Consider the following 22,549-nt stretch of genomic DNA (forward strand, 5'->3'; position numbering starts at 1 on the left):
TGAGGGTGCGGACGAGGCGCGCGTTTCGCGATGGCGCCGCCTCCTCTGCTGCTCCCCCGCCTCCCTGAGGGCCGGGCAGGCGCCGGCGCCGGCCGGGGCGTCGCTGAAGCGGGCGCCCGGGCTGCAGGTCAACCTCCTCGTCTGGCCGCGCGGGCCCAACCCTGCCGCGGCCGCCCGGCTGGCGTCACCCTTCCTCGCCCGGGTTTTGTGAAGTTGCCCTGACGTGGCAGTAGCTTCGTGGCAGTCGGTCACTCCGCGGCCGCCGCCGGGCCCGCGAAGCCCGCTCAGGGACCTGCAAGAGCAGGTGGGGCGGGCGGCGCCCTCGTCGACCCCTCTCCCCAGCACATTCGGGGTCCCCGGTGCTCGCGGGTTTCACCGAGGAACTAACTGCGCGGTCGGAAGCGGCCCCGGCCCGACCCACGGGCCTTTGAGAATTCGGAAGGCTCCGGCCGCCCTCCCGCGACCTGGGTCGTGGGTCTGTGAAGTGCTTTGTTTTCAGGTCCAGTAGATGTTTGGGAGTTTTTGGTTGTTGTTGTTTTTGTTTGGGGGGGGGCGGGGAGGGGAGGGGAACCAGCGATAAGAGAATTGAGTAGGATTTTTATAACAATTTTTTGTGATAAGGTGCAAGACACCGTTTTAGGCACTGTAGGAGATTCTGTAATTCCACGTTAAAAGTCACTAGATTCTTGACTGATGGTTAGGTGGGAAGGGAGCTAGTTTCCCCAGAAAATTTAAGTTTGTCCAAAAGTTGCTTATATTTTAACAGGAATGCTTATTTCTTCTTAGAAGAAAGTTATAAATTACATCAGGCAATAAGGATCTATCCCAGATCAAATTTGGGATTTTAATTTTTTTTTACATTTGGTATTCCGAAAGGAAACGCCTTTTCATTTTAAGATGTTTAATAATCCCTTAAAGCAGGCTCAGAGGATAACAAAAATGACGAAAGACAAAGTTTAAAATGTTTTGGGATCTTAAAAATCGTAGAACTACAATCCTTGGTCTATATAGTTCCTCTTTTCTTTAGAAGGCAATTCAAAGCCGTTTAAGGGCAGGTCCCTTCTCCACCGCCATTTGCAAGATCTGGGCTATAGTTTTTAGGGTCTATTTGACATATATCAACTCATTTATTCTTCATAACAGCCTTGGCAATGGCACAGATTATTTATACCCATTTTGCAGATGATGATAATTGAGGTCTCAGAGAAACCAAGTGATTTATTTAAGTTCTCAGTTTTTTCATCTACAAGTTCTTATCCTGGCATATTTCTTATATTGATTAAAGGAAATTTTTCTAGATTTTTATTGATTGATTTGGTTTGAATACTTCAAAATCTATTATACAGAGATTCTAAAAGCTTCAGTGACTTATTCGAGAAAAGCTTTAATGATTTATCTAGAAAATGAAAGAAAACTGATGTGAATCCAGGTCTTCTGAAAAAGGAATCAGGCTGTCTTATGGCACACAAGGCCTTTTTTCTGCCATTTGTAAAGAGGGAATGCTTCTTAGAACCTCAGAACCATTCTCTGATCACACTTTAAGATATTTATTCTTAAGCATTTAAAACTTTTTTTTTTTTTTTGCAGCTGGCTGGTAAAGGAATGGAACCCTGGACCTTGGTGTTAGCACCACACTCTAGCCAACTGAGCTAACTGGCCAGCCTTCTTATTTTTAAAATAATTTTTTTTCTTGATTATAAAAGCAATAATGATTGTTATTCAGTATTTGGATTGTGAACAAAATGCAAATCTCCCACAATCCTCCTACTCAGAAATGGCCATGATTAATATTTTGGTGTATTTACCTTCAGTATTTATAAACAAAGGCTTTTTAAGAGGTGAAATCCCATTGTATATACTTTTCTATACTAAAAATATCTGCAATCAGCTAACTGGATTACTTGTTTTGCAAGTAGCAGTGCTATTATCACTTAGATTGACAGTGTAAATTGGCTAATTTTACATCAATTTTTCCTATGGTGAAATTTTTTAAAAAAACATCTTAGAAAGCCATATATGGACTTTATTGTAAACATTTTATTAATTACTTTGACTATTTTATAATAGAGTTTTTTTTATTTTTCAGGAAAAAAAGAAACACCTGCCATAGTTTTTCCTGTTTTTCCCCCAGAATTTCCCGTTCGCATTAGTTAATAAAAAACATGAGACATTTCTTCACAGGGATGTAGCTGGTATTAATGTAGTGGAGATGCTGGTTACATCATTATCAGGGACACAAGCTTAAACTCTGGTTACCCGAATAAAAATGTCACACAAGATGGAGCTCTTTGTTTTTTGCATGCCCCACCTTACTGCATTGCAGGTCTACTAGCTAGCTTTTGCTTCCCATCTGGTGGCTGTCTGAGAGATCCAGGAAAGAAAATGCCTTTTTTTCCCCCCTCTCAGCTTCTGCTATTTCAAGATAAGTCTTACATGCACATTGTTTTAATACTTTTCTAATACTATATATATCAGTAGAGAATATTGTAGAGAGATATCAATAAGTATATCTGAAACGCAATGGAGTGCTTAGAGTACTGGTTTAGTAGTTTACATCCACCAGATGATTTGTAGTGCACAATTTCCCATTTTAAAAGATTTTTCCTGTGAATAAGCAAAGAAGTGTTTTCTAAATATGATATAGTTGTTTGCAACATTAAAATAATTTTACTGTGTCTTTAATTTTTTTTTTTTTTTTTGAGACCTAATTTGCTTCCATAGCTTTGAATTATTTGACATCTCCCACAAAATTACAGCTCTTGGTATTAGGGATGAGGAAAAAGAAACCTGCTTAGTATTGTGCTTTTGCTTTAGTTACATGGAATGCATTTTTTTGTTTTTCATAATTTAAAGGTGCTTTTTAAAAAAAAAATTAGTAACAAAGATGACAATACCTATCTTCCTTCGTCCTTAACTTCTGATGAACTGATGAGTTTGACAAGAGTTATTTCATTTTCTAAGTTTAGCCTTAAAGGAAGCACCTGCAACTAAGATAAAACTGTTGCTTTGGGGGAGAGGACAGGCACTTTGAGATGTGCTAGCAGGCAGCTGTGGCACTGCTGTGTCTTCTCTGTCCCTCCTGAGTCCTCTTTTAATAGCTTTTCAGGTCACTGCCCCTTTGCGACTCTGCCTATGCCTCTTTTCTTGTGTCCCATAACCTGTCACCCCAATTTGTCATTCTCTGGACACCTTTTAGCTACTTGCTAATTGATGAAACGTGGTCAACTACAAACTAACCTGAGTATCTTAGAACCCTGCTGCCCACCATAAGAGCAATTTCCATTTCTATTCATTGGAAAAATGCAGAAAGGCAAAAATTACTGAGTTCATTACTTTAAAACAAATTTGTATTTTATCACTATAGCATCCACAAATTTCCAAAAAATAATAGTTCATAGATATGTGAAACATTCTTCAGTCTACAGACAATGCTCAGCATATACATGAATTATGGAACTTACAGTAATTCTGCAGCCACAGGGCACTTTGGCAGGATTATTAATATCTTTAGAACAAATAAACAACCTTAGGACTGCTTCCCATTAAAATCCAGTTTGCAATCGTAGGCAAACTTTGAATGATAACCAAATCATCGCCTTCTAAAAAAGCAATCTTGGACTTCCCTACAATTTATTCTTTTAGCACTAAACAATGAGTGGATGCAGCTTTGCCACAATCTATCTGCCTTCTAGCACCAGTTTAACTTCCCTGGGGAGTTGAAGTTGGGTTTAGGTACAGATGTTCTTAAATAATAACATATACCATATATCCCAAAATAGCAAAATTTTTCCAAAAATATCATCTCAGAAAAGAGAATCACTTTATATTTTTGCCTTTACTTTGTCCTTTTTGAACAAAGTAATCTTCAGGAAGACAATATGTCTTGAAAGGGCCTCAAGCAATGGCAGTTTTCTATCTTATAAAGGTCACCTAACAAAATCAAGGAGGAAAAAGGCAAAGGCATATTTATTAACTATCTCCAGGGTATGACCTTGGAGAACAATGTTGGAGATCATTATTAAATAATCATTGAACAGAGAAATACATGTACTTATTTGTAGAGATTGTGAATGTGAAGGAAAAAAAACTGTCCTAATGTTTAACAAACGGTTTTTGTGACAGTAAAATCTAAATACTGTTAGTATCCTACTTACTTTAAACTATGTTCTATCTTAAATGACTAGATGGGAACTGTTAGATGATTCAAAATGCTCCAATGATGATAAAGACCCGGCTGTAGAAGATGCATGTGAAGAATTTGAAAAAAATTGTTTGAGAAAAAAGCAATTTTTCTAAATTAATTCCATTTTGTAAATTTGTGACATTAAATGTAAATAAGTATTTAATTATCTAAATTAATAACTGGTTTAAATATACTTAAAATTACCTAATTTACATCCATAAAAGCTTACAAGTAAATTGTAGATTAAATAGTGTAGATTTTTTAAAGGTGTATAATCAAGTTGGAAAAAGACATTTCAGATATATATGTATATTAATGTCTATGTTTATGTTGGAGTTGGGGAGTCAGAAAAACTCCCCTAGGTGATTTCAATCCTAATCCCTCCCCATCTCCCTTCCCTATCCCTTTTAACAACTATAGGGAAAACAATTTCTCCCAAATTATAAGAATTGCCTAGGGTGCTTATTTAAAATACAGTTTCCCACATTCCTCCCTAGAGATTCTGACTCAAGAAGACTGGGACAGGGATGGGATTCTGCATCTTTAAGTACCCTAGATGATCCTTAAAATAACTTTGGAAAGTACTGGCCTAGAGCATTAAATGAAACAGTATTATGTGAATTGGTGACACCATTTAAACCCAGTACCTTCCTCTCCCACTGAAATGGAAAGATATACAGGACTAGGATGGTCTTCCCCAGTCAGGCCCTTTACTGCCCTGCTTCCCAAGGAGGGGAAACAAAAGCCTAATTACCAAGGCCACCTTGTAAAAGGTCTGGGAGAAGTCCAGAGTTAGTTCCAGGTTACTGACTATCTAGTTGAGGAAGGCTGAGTACTACAGGGCTTAGCTCTCTGTAAGGCTGGAGACAGAAAACAGTTGGACAGCAACCTAAGGGGCTTAGGCAATGAAAGGAGGCAAACAGAAGTAGCTTGTAGGAATGGAATTCTCCACTATGGTGGTAAAGGTTAGCATGGGACTGAAGGCTAAATTGCTCTATTGTACATGGCCATTCAGGAGAGGGGCCTTAGCTTTACAACTCTGGGTTTTGGGAAATTAGAATGATCCCACTTGCCCCAGGAACTTATTAGTAAAGATTGAGGAAGCAGGATGCCAGTTAATACCCTCATCCACCCTGAGTGGAGTAGCTTGATCCCTTTCATGGGAAAGCACCGTATCCAGCTGGTTCTTGGGAGTGTCAAAATTGCACAAAAGGGCAAACTCATGGATTCTTGGTACTAGATAGGACCAATGTCATCTGAATTAACAAAGGACCCCGCAGGAGTTAGATATGAGCTCATAAGTCACTATACTCCAAATAAAGTTAATTATCATATAGTAAAGGATAGGTTCTCTAGTAAAGATGATCTGCTGAGGCTTGCAACCCCCTTAACCCCCTCACCCCTAAGACAATCTGGCATACAAAAATATCCAAGGATGGCAATGAAAAGTAAAACTGCTCTAGTAAACACAGTACAAAGCCCTTTAAATGAAAGAAGAATTCAAAAACTTACTTAGAATTTCCCAGCTGTTAAGACCTTGAATTAACAAAGAAAGAAGGAAAATATTTTAGGCTATAAAGAAAGTTCTCAGGTACCTCTGATCCTGTCAGTAGGTTCACTCTAGCACTGCTTTATAAACTGCAGACTGTGACCCTTAGTGGACTGTGAGATCTTTTTAAAAAAGGAAATGAAAGAGAAAATACCAGAATGCATTGCAGAGTAGAAAGGATATTGTTAATAAGATTTTTTTAAAAGTAATATTTGTAAGTATAAGTGTGTGAATTTGCAATGTGAACAGTATTTATTGTGGCTCAGAACAATAACAAAAAGTTTAAAATGGATTTCATAAAGGGTCAGCTCCTACAGTATTGTCTCAGGGCAGTTTTACATACCATTCACACATTGCTTAGGGTGTAAGAATTCAGATGAACGTTCTGCTGTTTAAGAGTTTATTTTTTCAAGATTGAATATGAGAACCAGACTCCATCTCAGCTTTAACTGCTAAATCAGTTATTAAAACCAAAAATGCAATATTCTGTAGAAAAAGACTATTGACTGGTATTTACTGGACTAGTCCTAAAGACGTTATTTGGAATTCTTTTTCTTCTTTTAATCATGGAATTGAATTGTTCCTTGGGGGAATATAATACAATTTGAAATTATCTTTAAAATTAAGCCTTAATTTTCACTTTACCATGCCTATTATAGAAAACAACAAAGATACTGATGTTACAGCTGAAGTAAGACCACTGCCTGGGGCTGGCCAGTTAGCTTACCTTTAGGGAGCCTGGTGCTGGTGACACCAAGGTCAAGGATTCAGAATTCCTTACTGACCAGCTGCCCCCACCGACCAAAAAAGATCCTTGCCTGAACTTAAATGTAACTTATGATAAAAATAGACCTTCTGAGGACCTGATAGGCCAATATCTCCCAGCCTTCCAAAATTCTAAATGATCTAAAAGAGCTCTGCATTTGCCCTATATTCTACCATCAGTTTCTTCTCATATATTCTACTATTCCTCATGTCAACAAACTGCGAGAACATAAATATCCACCTTAGGCAACACTCATACAGACTGAAGAGTACAAACAGTAAAATAAACTTTTAATTAAATCTAATTCTAGAAATGACACTGATTTCATATGTATTAAGTTAGAAAAGTATGAACATTAAAATAACATTTAAAACATACTTTCAAGAGAATTCACCTCTTAATTACAAGGAAAGGCACTACTTCAATAAACATTTCCACTTTTACAACCTACTTTTTATAGTATTTTTAGTCTTAAGTTAATAATACTAAATATAGCTATTGATCTACCCAACTTCTTGGATGCTAGTTATTACTATCCATAGTCTTTTCTGGAGGGTGGTAAAGTCCTACACAACTGTAGTTCTAAAAACTGACACCTGTAAGGGTCTACCTCAAATTAGTTTATTTTCTATTACTTTTAGATATTAAAATCCTTTCTATTATTTTTAGATATTAAAATGCCAGTATCTGCCTTAAAGCTATTTTACTAGCATAGTATCTGGTATATGATAGGTGCCCTGTAAATATTTCTTGGATGAAAGAAAATTGTAGTTTCCTTCAGAAAAGGAATGAATACAAAGAAAGGATTCAAAACTCACAGCTCCTTTTATTTACCACATACTGTGTGGGCATGCTTGTCCAGCTTTGTTAAGGGAGGATGAGCCAAGGCTGGAGGTAGGTAAGGACCAGGGAGGCAGGGTCCTTAAACTTCATTGAGGAGTTTGGGCTGATATCTAAGAGTAATGAAGAGCTACTCGAGGGTATCAAGCAAGGGCATGAAGAGGTCAGAATTGTGGTGGTTTAGAAAGGTCACTCTGGGTCTTGTGTGAATGGAATGGATGGGTGGAGTGGAAAGACAATGGTTAAGAGGCTATGAGATCCCTAAGAGGAAATGATTGAACCAGGATAGTGGCAGATGAGATAGAACAGATTCAATAGACATTTGTAAGGCTGAGCTGAAAGAACTGATTAATTAATTGTAGGAGGTAAACAGGAGGGAGGAGTCAAGAATGAGGCCCAAGTGTCTGGCAGGGATGCTAGGGAGGAAAGTCACACCATCGCAGAAGATTTAGTGAGAGGGAAGTCAATTTTAGACATGTTAGATTTGAGGCTCTGCTTATAGAACATTCCAGCAAAGGTATACTAGTGGCCATTTTACATATAGGTCTGAAGCTCAAAAAAGGATTAGGATTGAAATGTACCCTTCTGAATTTTAGTTCAGATCAGTGTTTTATTTTCCATAAGTCACTGTTACCCATTCTGAGAACTCAAGGTAAAAGGCTGAATACAGCTAAGACCAAAGGCTATTTTGCCTTCATTTTCTCAGAATTTAATATACTATTGCCTATTAGAAAACCAAATGACTGTAAAGGATATTTAAATTTTCTTCTGATATTTAAACACTCTTGTTAATATTATCTTTGTCATTAGTTATTAAATAGATTGGGAAGAAAAACACAATCTTTGTTGACTTTCTTCTCTGAGTGAAGTATGTTTAGAAGACTGCTTCTACTGGTTCTATAAATATGCAAGGGAAGCATGTGTGAGAATAGGTATTTCTTATTAAATATAACAGCATTTAAGCCCATGCAACAGAAAATCCTAAACTCCAAGTGCCCCCCTTTGTATTTGTAAGGAGGGCATTTAAAGAGACATTTGGTGAAGCTGCTTATAGTAGTACTTGAGAGGGTGGGCTCTCAAGTCAGATTTCTAGCCTTGTGTCTTACTAGCTATAAGATCTTAACCAAGTTGTTTCATCTCTTTGGCCTTGGTTGCCACATATATAAAACAGAAATGATAACAGTACTTATAGATTTATGAGGATTAGTTATGAAAAAGCACTTCAGAGAAGTGCCTGGCAGATTGTGTGTACTCAAACATTATTATTAAACAATTCTGCTAAAGGTAACATTTTCTTTTTCTTAAACTATTGCCACTGTTTAAAAATCTTGAAAATAATTATTTCAGATCAGGTTTTCCATTCAGAAACATGATTTCATATTTAAGATATAGTATCTAATGCTAGCCCTCTCGGAGCACTCCTAGGGGATCTATAAAGGTCACTGTAGAGTGGAATCTTACTAAGCAAAAGAAGGAATGATAAAATAGACTGTTAGGAAAACAATTTGCAGATGAGTAGGGGATTAGGGCCAGCGCAGCAAGAAGTAGTATCTGAAGTTTACTGAAATAACAGTTCTATAGTCCTAACAGCATGTCCCCATCAAAATATGGAGATATAAGAGCATTTAAAAATAAAAGTGTAAGTTCAATTTAAATAAAGAAATTTATCCTCATTTCCATAAAATGAGAGCTGGTTAATCAAGACAAACAAATGTTACTAATGGATCTAACAAGGCCAATGAAACAGTAATATATGTGCATAGTAAACAACCTCACAAATACAAAAGACCATACTTCCTTTTCACTGAAGAGACCATTCTACTTCCAGAATGCTGTTATGAATGTGCTTGAAATAAAATGAAAGCCTTACCAAATTATCAACACATGACATACGCTTTTAAGTTGGCAGTTCACACTCTTGTAAGCAGTTCTAAATGATGTATCGCTTAAAGTAAAACATATACTATACTTGATTACAAATTAAATCCAGTCTGTTCAAGTCAAATGTACACCGTACTTTAATAATCAAGACAGTTCAGCTGTTCTTCTGGAATATGTTTCAAACAGAGTTGGTATATAACCCATATATAACAAAACTCATATTGCTTTGATTTTAGTCATTTTATATTTAAGGGTCCAAAATATATTATTTTCACAAAATAACACTGTGAGTTTTTAAAATTTACATTCCTTTAAACACACTCCACCTAGTCATTTACACTAATCTACATCACTGAAGATAATTCAGAGTCTCACTTCTACACAGAAGTTCTAATTGACTCAAAAGGCAAAATACTGCCCTACTCTAGAAACCTGCAGATCAAGTTCTCAACCCTTAAAACTGACCAAAAATGTTCCAGTGCACTCACTGTAGCCATGAATTTGGGCTCTGTATTGATAGCATAAATGTGGCCATACACATTGCAGTAAGCTAACTTACATATCAAAAATAAAATGCAAAAGGACTTGAAGAGATGTTACAATTCCAATAGCACAAACTTGAAAAACTGAACGCTTAGACATAACTCCTGCATCTTTTCTTAATTAAGAGGTCATTGCCACACACACAAAGTTTGAGGCAGTAATCTATATTAGCATGTGATTAATCAAAGTGTACACTTATTACCATGAACTTGGGTCCTATGTCATAGGATTATTTTTTGCCTTTCCCCCAAAGAATCATTTGCTCTTGAAGTAATAGGCTTTTTAAGGCACATTTTAACAAAAACCCATCATATACCCATCTTAAAAATGGAAGCTCCACCTGGTTATAATAATATATACCTATGTAATGTGTGATTTACCAGATAGGTAAATGTCTCTACCTTGAGGATAAAGTTTCATTAGAAAACTGATTCTCTTTATTTGCTTATTCAAAGGGAAACATTCTGTAAAAAATATTAGAGAATAGATTTATAAGAATAACGCATATGTGCCAGTCCTGTTGGGAAAGGTCCAACAGGGTTTAGCTCCAGAAATTAGGGAAAAGATTCCCTGGAACCCTGGTTTCCTACCCATCAGGATTGAGTAGGAATCAGGATGAAGGGAGTTAGGGCACCTTAATGATTTTTAGAAATCTTCTTCCAAAATGCACAGACCCTTGGGAGTCTCAAACCTTAAACTCCAATCAGCTACTACCATCTTAAATTTATCTTACCAACTTCAAAGGAATAGGACTTGGGGAGAGAGAAGAGAGATGACAGAAAGATGCCACAGATAGAAATGAGATAGCTTCAAGGACAAGTGTTTTAGGGATTTTATATATTTTGCTAGAACCAGCTTTGATGTCCCTAGGAGGCTCTGATTTTTTATAAAACGTTATTTTCTAATGTCCCACAAACATGCCTTAATCTGCTAACGTTTGGGATAGACATAGAATTATCTACTTGGAAAGGTTTTGGTGTAGGGGTAGATTTAGGACTCATTTCCTGTTAGTCTAAAGTACACGTAAGTGAAAGAACTTCATAGAAACAATTATACACACAGCTAACTTAATGCCTCCTCTAGCCATCCTTTTCCCACTGACCATTAGGGGTTTTCAGGATGGCTCTTCAGCCTCACAGAGCACACTGGTGGCAAGTTGAGCCCTAGCTCCCTCATAACGTAGGAACTGGTGGAGTACACAAGGCTCATTTTCACAGAGGAAAAGGAGACTCAAAGGTGACAAATATGACTGAAAGGATTAAGCTCCATGGCGGAGATCTGAGATCAGCTCCATTCACTGTGGTCATGAAGCAATAAAAAACTGGTCCTACATAAACAGTTTAAATGTAGCACAAGAACAGGCCATCTCACAGGGGTCAAATACACAGAACTGCGTGCGTGTGTGTATGTATTTAGTCTACAGTTGCCAATCACTTACATTTGGGAAACCTCTTGGCTTCTTATGTTATTTTAGCCCTGAGTGGCAGGTATAGAAAAGCCTCTAGAAACCCTGCAATTCAGTGACATTCTCGTTTCTCTCCAATGATTGGCACCATTTTGGAAATTTGGTCCCAAAGATTCTAAAGAATAGTAATGAAGCAAAAAGAAATAACCTCTCTGTATGAAGTGATTATAGAGATGTGTGTTGAGGTAAAGAGCTTCATAAAAACTGTTGAGCAGGGAAGCACAGCCACAGCTATAGCAATTTTTAGTTAAGTGTAGTACTAACATTATTCTACAAAATGCCTGTTTACACCTGTTATACACTGGGGATCTTATTGCTCCTGGAGTTTGCAGCCCCAATCTGTTCCAGCTCCACTGAAAAATGATTTTTCTCAACAATTGGTAGCAAATATTCTCAAATTTACAAAAAGTCATTACCAATGCATCGCTATTTGATTAATTTGATTGCCATATGGATATGGATTACAGTATGCATGACATTGACACCAAGTACAGAAAAAAGCTTAGAAAAGTTGTTTTATCAAAGTTCAGTTCAATGAGAAAAAAACATGAAAAAGTGCAAAATATGTACAGTTCCTGGCAGTTCTCACATGGGATTTTTCTGACTACAGACCATAAAAGTTTACATTAGTGTAATGAAAGTACAGTGGATTTCACTTCATTGTTAATATACAAGTTTTTGCTTCAAAGTGCTTACTTTATTTAAAAAAGAGAAGATCAAGAGGGTTGCAGGAATTATTATTATTATTTTTTTTTTTTTTTACAACAAATCCATGTCATGTGTCTCAATCTCCTTCTTCCTCTTCCTTTAGTGCAACATGGTGCCTCATCAAAAAGGTCTGATTTCAAAAGATATTACTGTAACTTCACCTACAGCAGCACTCTAGGGGTCCCATTAGGGGTGGCTCCTTTTTTCTTCTGGAGCCGATTCTGAACCTTTCGAGATTTCACCACTTTCATTCTCACCTCAAAAACTTCATGGATGGCCTTCCGGAAGCAATGAAAATTATAGTCAATAAGCCCTGGAGAAGAGAACAAAAATATTATAAATGTCATGGAGAAATAAGCTCCATCTTTTAATGTCAGCCACAGCCAGTACAAGCCAGTAGTGGTTGGTAGAGGAGTGACCTTCACTTAAGAGGCACAAATTTTTCTGGAGGTCAGCAGCTGGGCTTCAGGAATTGTAGGAAACTTCCAGGAATTGCAGGCAAAGTCTTGTTTGTAAAGGTAGGTTTTTCCCTGGGGCAAGGTTCCAGAGTACATACCACATTTTCAAAGGTGTAAAAGATTTCAAAAACCACTGAACGGCACATTTTTTTTACCTTTCAGAATTAAAGGTTTCTTACAATTAACATAAATCTTTAGAGAAAAATTTTCTCCCCCAAAAGGCATTATTAAATTGACTCTGAGTGTTGGCAGACCCTGACTTGGAGTGTGGCTGAGATCTTAAAAGTCACAGTATCCATCGATTTATCAATCAATAAATATTTACTGAATATCTATTATATTTAAACCATTCTCATAAATTGTAGGGAATGCAAAGTCTCTGATTTTAGAGTAACAGTCACCTCATATCAACTCCATGTCAACTCCAAGCACTGGAATTCAACAACCAATGACACTCCCAGCTTTTCAATATTAAATAAATTTTAAATGGTTAAATAGTAGAGAATCTTCTCGTGTTTTCAGAAATAAATCAGTAGCACAAAAGTATAACAGAATAAAAAATAATTCAAAGTCTTGAGGAGTGCATTTTTCTCATTACCATTAATTCATAAAAGTGTTGAGCGCACTTTTTACAACAATTAGGATAAGGTTGTTGGTTCTATTTACTATCTTTAAATTTATTAAAATAACTAGACCAAACAACTATTTCCATTCTGCCAGGTGATGCTTCCAGAGTCCCTTCCAAAGAAAGAATTGGGACTCCAGCCAAGGATGAAATTCTTCAAACTAGTTACACAACTAACTGCAAGTGCACTGGGGGAAAAAAATACCATCTCAGCTTCCAGGAGCAGGAACAACTCTCAGTGGTGCCCACTGCTGCTTCTGCAGATAGTGAACCACGAGTGCAATAAAACCAGGAGATGATTTCCTCAAGAAAAGACCAATGAGGCAATCAGGGGGAAAGAAATAAGAAATAAACAAGAAGCAAAGAAGTGATTTTATGCAGTGGGAATATAAAAGATGTGAGAACGACCTTAAAATCCTCTGCTTATTCCTGCAACAAACTGCCTTAGGAAGAAAGCTTAGCTAAAGGAATTTGGTTCAGTGAGAAGGGTACAATTAAATACTCAACTTGGGAAATTTTAGAGATATCCTGTTAATAGTTCTTGACAAATATTAACTTACTCATCTTTGCACATTCCAAAATGTAACAATAATCTTGCTGCAATCTAAATTTTAAAAGTAAAAAAGTAAAAGTTCACCACTGAGGTTTTTAAAGAAAGTTAAGCATTCATAAAAAGTGTTTGCAGCTAATTGATCACAACCAGTTACAGATTTCTTTGTTCCTTCTCCACTCCCACTGCTTCACTTGACTAGCCTTGAAAAAAGAATGTGTTCACTATTCCAACCCTTTCATTAAAGGCCACTGAAAATACAAGAACAGAGAAATGAACAGAATAAACAATCTTCACCATCAATTAGTTAATACAGTCCCACATCCTACTCTTTCAATGGTTCTCAATCCTAGCTGCATATGAAAAACACCGAGGGAACTTTAAAAATTAACAAACCCTAGGCCCCTCTCTCATGAACTCTAACCATTTGGAGGATGGCCCAGATATCTATATTTTTTAACCATTCCCCTTCCCAAGATACATATAATATACATTTGATTTCAATCCTCTCTTTTCTGCCAAAGCAGTCATGGAGATCATTAATGAAAACTCAAAAGCAGACTGCTGTAGACTGGATGTCCCCACAACCTCACTGAAGCTTAAATCCCCACTGTAACTGCTGAAAGTAGGAAATACTATTATAGTAATTGAAAGGTAGGGGCTTGAAGAGGTGATTAGATTGTAGGACCATGCCGTAGTGAATGGATAAATAGTAGTGGTCATGGGTATGGTTCTGAAGGCTTTAAAAGAAGAGCACATAAGAGGTTAGTCTCTCTCTGCTCTGCCATTTCTGCCATGTGAGACCCCTGAGTCACTATCGCCACCACCAAGACCCTCACCAGATGTGTTCCCTGGACTTTGTACTTCCCAGCTTCAGAAACAGTACACAATAAATTTCATTTTCTTTTTTTTTATTGAAACGATTATATATATTTGTAGGGTCCAGATTTGAATATCAATACATGTATACAAAATGTGGTGATCAAATCAGTATGATTAGTATACTCATGTTTACAAAACGTAATCAATCTTTGCGACCCTTAACTAATTTCTTGCTAACCCCCCTCCACCTCCCCCTTTCCCACCTCCTCATTTTCTTATAAACTACCCAGTTCCAGGTATTTTGTTATAAGCAACAGAAACGGACTAACACAGAGACCAATGTGAGGAAAACGAATCAACAAGTGCTGATTATCAGCACCTTGAGATTAAAGCGATAAACAAATCAAACTACTGCATCATTTACAAGCATTAAGTTCTCTTTAAAGATAACTACATGATTGCTAGGGTGACCAAATCATCCCATTTGCCAGGGATTTTCCCAGTTTTAGCACTGAAGTTCTCCTGTCCCAGGAGCCCTCTCAGGCCCAGGCCAATGGAGATAGTTGGTCACCCTCAAAAACACACAAGTTAAACACAATGAGATTAACCATTAAGTTTTCCTATTTACTTACATTTCTTAGTTACAACATAAAAACTAATACCTAGGTTTCTAGTTAGTTTAATAAATTCCACAAAATCTGTCTACCTTCAGAGATGATCCCACCTAGGTGGTTTAGGAATAATTTACCAAGGATCCACATGATAAGTTCCCACTAAAATTTAATTCCACAACCATAGATGGATGTTAAAATTAGTGGGCAAAAGTTTAAGGAGAAACAGAAGTTGCACAATTGGAAAGTATTTATTAACTTTAGGAACTTTACAGTGGAAGAACCTGGCAGACGCTACCTTAACTAGATCAAGGTTAGCATCCCTCGTGATAAGACATGTCGGCATTATATAGCACTTAATGTGAGCACTGAGAAGGACACACATCATTTCTGGCAGGTATTACGAATGCCAAAGTGCATAGTCTTATTCCAACTGTGTAAATACATCAGACAAACAAAAGGTGAGGGACAAAATAATTGTCAGTACTCTTCAAAAGTGTCAAGGACACAAGAGACAAGGAACTATCACAGATTGGAGGAGACTAGAAGAAATAACTAAATCAAGTTTGGGATTCTGGGACAGAAAAAGCGTTTGTGGAAAAACTGGTGAAAAGTGAGTAAGGTCTATAATTTAATCAATAGTATACCAATGTAATTCCCTAGTTTTGATAACTGAACTACAGTATGTAAGATGTTAACGTTAGGGGATGCTAGATGAGGGATACGTGAAAAATATGTATGATTTTTGCAACTTTTCTGTTAAGTCTAAAGTCAGTTCAAAATAAACATGCCCTCCAGGTTGACTCTAATGTTCGTTAAATTTTAGGACCTGATGCCAGCCTTCATGTTTTGGGGGCTGTAGTACTATTTGCATTACTTTTATTTTCCTTAGCTTCCAAAATCAATATTAAATATTAATAACAAATGAATTTGGAAAATATCTTTAACCAAGGAAATAATATGTATAATGGTTAAACATACACATATACCAAACACAAACACGCACACACACACATACACACACACACACATACACACAACTGGCTCTATATAGAGGAAAGCCCAGCAATCTTTAGCCCTGACTGCCACATACTGGTAGTGTGACCTTGGGAGAAAGTCACTTATAATTTCAAGGCTTGAATAAAATCATCAGTAAAATGAAAGGGTGAAATAAAGTACAGTCCTACATTAAAAATTCCATGAGTCTACTATACAACCTGTTCTTTCAGCAAGATAAAAACAAAGAGTAAAAGATGAACACTATTTAATTAAAAGTTTTGAGAGCAAAGTACACAAAAGGCAATTTTGTCAGTAACAGTAAACACAGGAAAAATACACAACTTCACTAAGAAGCAAGGAAATGTAAATTTGAATGATATACCAGTTTTCAATTATCAGCTTTTTAAAATACTAATACTGTACCCAATATTGATAGGATCACAGCAAAATGAACACACTCATATTCTTATAGCATAAACATATAAAATCTTTCTGAAGAACATTTTGGTAATATGCATTAGAAGCCACCAAAATGTGCCTACCTTTTTGATCTAAGTAATTCCACTTGAAATTTTCCCTGAGGAAATAATCAAAAATGCACACAAATTTTATGCAAAAAAAGATCATTATTTATAACATCAAAATCTAGAAACAATATAAATGTCTAAAAATAGAAGAATCTAACAAACATTAAAATGATGTGGTAAAAAAAGACTGAATTGGAAAGATGTCTGTAATAATTTAAGTGAAGGTTATAAAGTAGTACTTATGATACAATCTCATAGTTTTTTTAAGAAGTATGTATATAAATATGCAGGAAAAGGTCTGGGAAGTTATACAGGAAATGTTAAGAGTAGTTATCTGAGTGAGAAGCTTATCAATTATTTTTTTTTTTTGCTTGCTATTTCTTAATGTTTTAAATGAATTTATTACTTTTGCAATAAAAAGAAAAATCTAAACTATGTTTTTATGGCAATGAATTAGGAAAATTTCATGATATAAACAAGTAAAAACAACAGGATATAAAACTACATAGGCAATATGGCCCCAGTTTTGTTGCAAAGAAGAAAAAAGGGGATGAAGGAAGAGAGGAAAGTAAGGAGAAAGAGAGGGAGAGAAGGAAAGAAGGAGGGAGAAAGAAAACCCCAGAGATTTAACATGGGGTTTAGCTCTAGATAGTGAAATAATTGGTTTTATTTTGTTCTTTATACTTTCCTAAATTTTCAAGGCCTTTTTATAATGAATATATATTGTTTATAAGGGGAAAAAAAGACTATTTCAGTAAATGTTACTATTGCCACTTTATTGGGAATTTTTTTACCCAATAAATTGGTAAAACATACTTTCGCTACTAACAAAAATCCCAGACCACATCAGTAAGCTGGCATTTCCTAGTTTAGATAGTAGGGAGAAAATGAACCTAAGTATATCCGTGACTTCCCTTTTCAGAATCATGATACCATCCCTGTGTTTTGAAAACTTAAGAGTGTATGAAGGCTGAAGAGAAATCAAATACCATCTAGCTTTGTATTAGTTCTGTTGTTCCCTCCCTTACATGGTGAGAACAAATGATCACACAGTCACCTAAGACTTATTAGAGATGTGAACCTTATTGAGGTCTCCACCCTCAATATAGGCTGGGGCATCCTCTGCCTGGTAAGAGATTTCACAGCCTGGCAACAGTGCCCCATCTAGCTTCACTGGCAGAGAAGCGAAGGCCTCAGGGAGGATCACCTGGTTCCCTTCCACCTCATGGCAATCGCAGCCACACCACTAGAGGGCAGACTGGTTCACAGACCCAGAAGCCTTAGGACCATGGTGGGGAGCCCATACACCTCCAGCCTACCTCAGGTGTGTCAGCCAAGGGAGCCTGTGACTAACGTCTGGAAGCTTCAAGGGGTATGCTGTCATACACCCACATTCAACCAACAAAGGCAGTATTAGCCTGAATTGAAATGCTTCTTTAAATCACACCAAAACATTACCTTTTCTTTCAAAGCTTTCCTCTCTGACAAAGCAAACGAGAGCCAGGAACTTTGTCACCTCTTTTAAATAAAGAACTGTTGTATTATTCAGCTTTATAATGGCTGTTGATTCCTTGTCATAGGGGGTTCCTGCTCCATCTTCTTTGAGACTAAATGGGGACAGAAACCAAAATGTATTTGACCATTGAGAAAGAACTACAAATTGAAACCCAGTGACAGAGAACAACTTTAACACACACAAAAAAATTAATAATCATAAGGATGTCATTTGCACTTGCAGTGCCTTTCAGAAAACAATCTTAGAAACACAAACTCACAAGTACACAGCCTATGACACTTTCCCAGTGACACAATGGGTGGCTGCTGCAGCAGCTAGACAACTTTGCAGGCACCTGAGGAACACAGGGGAGGGATGGAATTTAGCTCTTCTCCCCTCTGTGGCCAAGGGCTTCTTGTTTCCTCATGATAGAACAGCCAGGCTGTCAAAAGCATGATCGGATGAAAGACCAGTGGGGGCTAAAGAACTGTTCCAAATTAGAGGCATCTAAAGAGAGATGACAGACACAGGCTGGACTGGACCCTGGGCCAGGGAAAAAACTGCTATAAAAGATAGAATGGGAAACACTGGTAAAATTTGAATCTGTTCTATATATTGGTTAACAGAGTAATGTAGCCATGCTAAATTTGCTTTATTTGATAATTAAGCCAGGGTCCTGTAAGAGAATGTCCTTGTTCTTTATATATACATGCTCAAGTAGCTAGGATCAAAGAATCACGATGTCTTCAACTTACTCTCACATGGTTTGGCAAAAACAGGTAAATAATATATATATAGAAAAAGATGGCAAATTGGTAACAATTGGTGAATCTCAATGAAGGGTATACAGGAGTTCATTGTAATACTCTTGCACATTTTCTGTAGGTTTGAAATTTTTTCAAAATAGAGTTAAATAAACACATTGGTCTATTTAAGGAAAGATGGGGTCTGCAGACTCAGATGACTTGGATTTGAATCCCAGCTCTGTTATTTACAATGTGAGCTAGGACAAGTTGATTTATTTCTTTGAGCCTTAATTCCATCTATATACTAACAGTAATTACTCCAAAGTTTCCTAACAAAGATTGAATGAAACAGTGCTTATAAAGCACTGAGCATAATGCTGAGAACATATAACATGCACGATAAATGTTAATTGCTATTATTATTGTGGCTTTAATGATCAAAACTGGACCCTCTACAGGCACTGGTATAACCAAAGAGTTATAAATCCTTTCCTCATAGGCAAAGGATGTTTCCCCGTACCCTTTCCCCTCATCTGACACTGTAAATAAATTTTCTGATTTATTTTAACTTCCAAAATTTATGAATAATTGACCTGAAATTTGACTTAATTGGAACTGTGCTAATAACCTTTACCACTTTCACCGAAGAGCTAGCATTTATTAAACATTTACTATGTAACAGGCACCATTCTTAGTTCTTACCATGCATTATCCATTGTCTGCCCTAAAAATCCTCTAAGCTAGGTATTGGGGAAACTGAGGCTGGGGGGAAAAAAGATAACTTGGTCAAAGCTGATGACAGGGAGAGAGCCAGGACTTCAAACCTAGTTCTGACTAATTTCAAAGTTAATGCTTTAATCTCATAAATACACAAGAGGGTAGGGTGACAAGCCAGATTTAATGAAAAGCAGGAATTGTAGAGTATTTTAAAGAAAATGTAGGTTTTTAGTTTTGAGAGTAAACTGCCATATACCTAAAGGAAATTGTGGAAGTTAGTTTATTTTTAGAAAGGATTCAACTCACTATACCCTATGAAAACAATTAAGGAAAATCTTAAGTGTTGGATCTCAGATGTCAAAGATTTTTTAACAGAATTCTTAAACTTCCATTGTACTGTTCTTAACTGTTTTTTAAGACCAAATTCTCTTGCTTATAAGTAATGCTCTGAGAATAATAAACTAAAACATTAAAAGAAAATTTTTATGGTTATTGCTTTTTTTTGGCAGCTGGCCACCACAGGGATCAGAACCCTTGACCTTGGGTTACAACACCACACTCTTAACCAACTGAGCTAACCAGCGAGCTAAAATATTAAAATTTTTTTACCTAATAAAGAAAATTGCATTTAAAATTTCCAAGTAAATATAAAACCATATAGATACTAAGGATTGTGTTTATTAACAGTATTTAATAACACAGGAAAATTCTTAAGTGTTAAATAAAATGAATGTTAATTCACTAACATTAAATTAAAATTAACATGAAATGAAATGAAATGTTAAATGAAAAAATTGAGATACAAAATTACATATACAGGGCTGGCCAGTTAGCTCAGTTGGTTAGAGCACAGTGTTATAACATCAAGATCAAGGGTTCAGATCCCCATAATAGCCAGCTGCCAAAAAAATAAAAAATTTTAAATTTTTAAATGAAAGAAAATTATATATACAAAGTGATCTTATCCTAAATTACACGAGATAAGAATTAAATATATAAAAATGTTAATAGTGACTGTCTCTAGGTAATAAGATTATGGGCTATTTAAATTTTATTCTTTATACTTTTATATATTTTCTACAATGAGCACGTATTACTTCATAACCAGAAAAAATTAAAGATTAAACAAATTAGAAAAACAAAAAAGACCAAAAAAAATTACAAGTAGAAACTGGTGAGGTTTTGCAACTACAACTACTCGTACATTCTACCACAAGCAAGGAAAACACATAAAAATGGAACCTATTTTAAAGTGTGCGTGTGCGTGTGTGTGTGCGTGTGTGTGTAGAGCTGATGACCATGGTACAACCTCAGCTGAGAGACTGCTGAGGTACTAGGTTACCTTCTTCCAAAGCCTACTGATCTCCAGTGGGCAGTGGGGGAGGGGCAGCAAGACTCCAGGTACAGGGCAACTTGCTTCTTCTGCTGCTTAAGAGGGCCCCAGGCTCTGCAGCACATGTCCCCACCCCGCCCCCTGCTGGTTAACTGGGTTGGCTGCTGCTGCTCCAGCAAACAATCTGAAGAAACCCCAGAGCCCACAAACCATTTGTGACCCAGACTGGTTCTTACTGAATCCTGTGGGTTCTCTGAAACACTGAACTCCACCACAGAAAAACAATCCAACAGCAAAGCCCAGCTTCCTTCTCCCAACCCCCTCCCTCCCCATGTTTGTTTTAGCTGGGCAGAAGTAACTCTGATTAACATCATTTACATGAACAACTCACCACTTATGTCTAATTACCATATGGCACAATAATGATCATGCGTATCGTTAAATATGTGCCAGATTAATTGTGTTGTTCATTGTACTTGATTACCACAGCAATCTAGACTGTAATCAGGGTACACTCAGCTTCCATGACTATTTCAAGGTCATCCACTTACAGTTTAAAAATAATCGAATACTTCATGGCAGTAATCGTGGGAAATAAGGTCTATTTCTAAAGCCAGATGGTGGCGTTAATAATAATGATAACAATAAATTATGGCAGCTATGTATATCCAGGGTCTACCAGGTGAAGGCAATTTATAAACCTAATGATAGTTATTCTCACTACAATGTTGTGAGGTAAGTATAGTGTTCCCTATTCCATAAGGGAAGATAAGACTGCGTGCGTGCGTGCGTGCGTGCTTGCGTGCATGCATGTGTGCGTGCGTGCGTGTGTGTTTCACAGAGTTAACAGAGAGAACCTGAACTGAGCGGGCAAAGGATTTTCAGACTGAGGAAGAGAGAAACGGCTTGACTGAGACTCTTGCAGAAGCTGACAGCGGAGACAGAATCAAGCTGTGTGAGGCAGGTCACAGGAAGTGAGTAAAGAGGAAGATGAACAAAAGCTTCTCATCAATGACTGGATGAGGAAGTAAGACCCAATATAAATAGAAAGCAACCCCTTGGCGGTGTTAACAAGACAGACAAACTACTGGTTCACACCCATTCACTCTGTACAGCACCTGTTTAGCAAATTTATAATTATGTAGAATTGCTTCTATGTCTGGTAACATAATCAATTTTCCCCACTCCTTGCTTATTTTATATTTAAGTGTATAGAAAGTTATGTTTTCTAAGGAAAATAATAATAATAATGTTGTCTGCTTAGTTTTATAATTCTCTGCTGCCCATAGACAATCAAAATTACATTTTTTTTTTTTTTTGCCTTTTTCGTGACCGGCACTCAGCCAGGCCGGTCCTATATAGGATCCGAACCCGCGGCGGGAGCGTCGCCGCGCTCCCAGCGCCGCACTCTCCCGAGTGCGCCACGGGCTAGGCCCAAAATTACATTTTTAAAAAAAACAAGTTATTTCCTGCAACAAAGAGGGTAATAGAAACGTCGTTAATATGAGGTATTTAATTAGAGTTCAAGGATTTATTAGTATCTGCCATGTGTATATAACATCATGAAATGTTGACAGATTTTTCAGCAGAGGACCAGGAATCAGACCTGAGTTCAAATTCTAATTCCCTTCCTTATTGACAGTGTGAGCAGGGGTTAGAAATTTAACCACTCTGAACCTCAGTTTCCCCATCTATAAAACAGGTATGTTAATTCCTGCCTCATGGAACAGT

At 37.0% G+C, this 22,549-nt stretch overlaps 1 protein-coding gene across 1 annotated transcript in view; it reads right to left on the bottom strand.

The window, feature by feature from the left end:
* Nucleotides 1-9,332: 9,332 nt before the first annotated feature.
* RRAGD (Ras related GTP binding D) overlaps nucleotides 9,333-22,549 on the bottom strand; it is a 39,282-nt gene continuing 26,065 nt past the window's right edge. The window contains exons 6-7 of the mRNA XM_063096484.1: nucleotides 17,986-18,134; nucleotides 9,333-12,248 (exon numbers count right to left, since the gene is read on the bottom strand). Coding sequence (XP_062952554.1) covers nucleotides 12,097-12,248; nucleotides 17,986-18,134 — 301 coding nt within the window. The 3' untranslated portion in view covers nucleotides 9,333-12,096. The remainder of the gene's footprint in view (nucleotides 12,249-17,985; nucleotides 18,135-22,549) is intronic.

The sequence above is a fragment of the Cynocephalus volans genome, chromosome 5, assembly GCF_027409185.1.
Source record: "Cynocephalus volans isolate mCynVol1 chromosome 5, mCynVol1.pri, whole genome shotgun sequence".
NCBI classification, from domain to species: domain Eukaryota; kingdom Metazoa; phylum Chordata; class Mammalia; order Dermoptera; family Cynocephalidae; genus Cynocephalus; species Cynocephalus volans.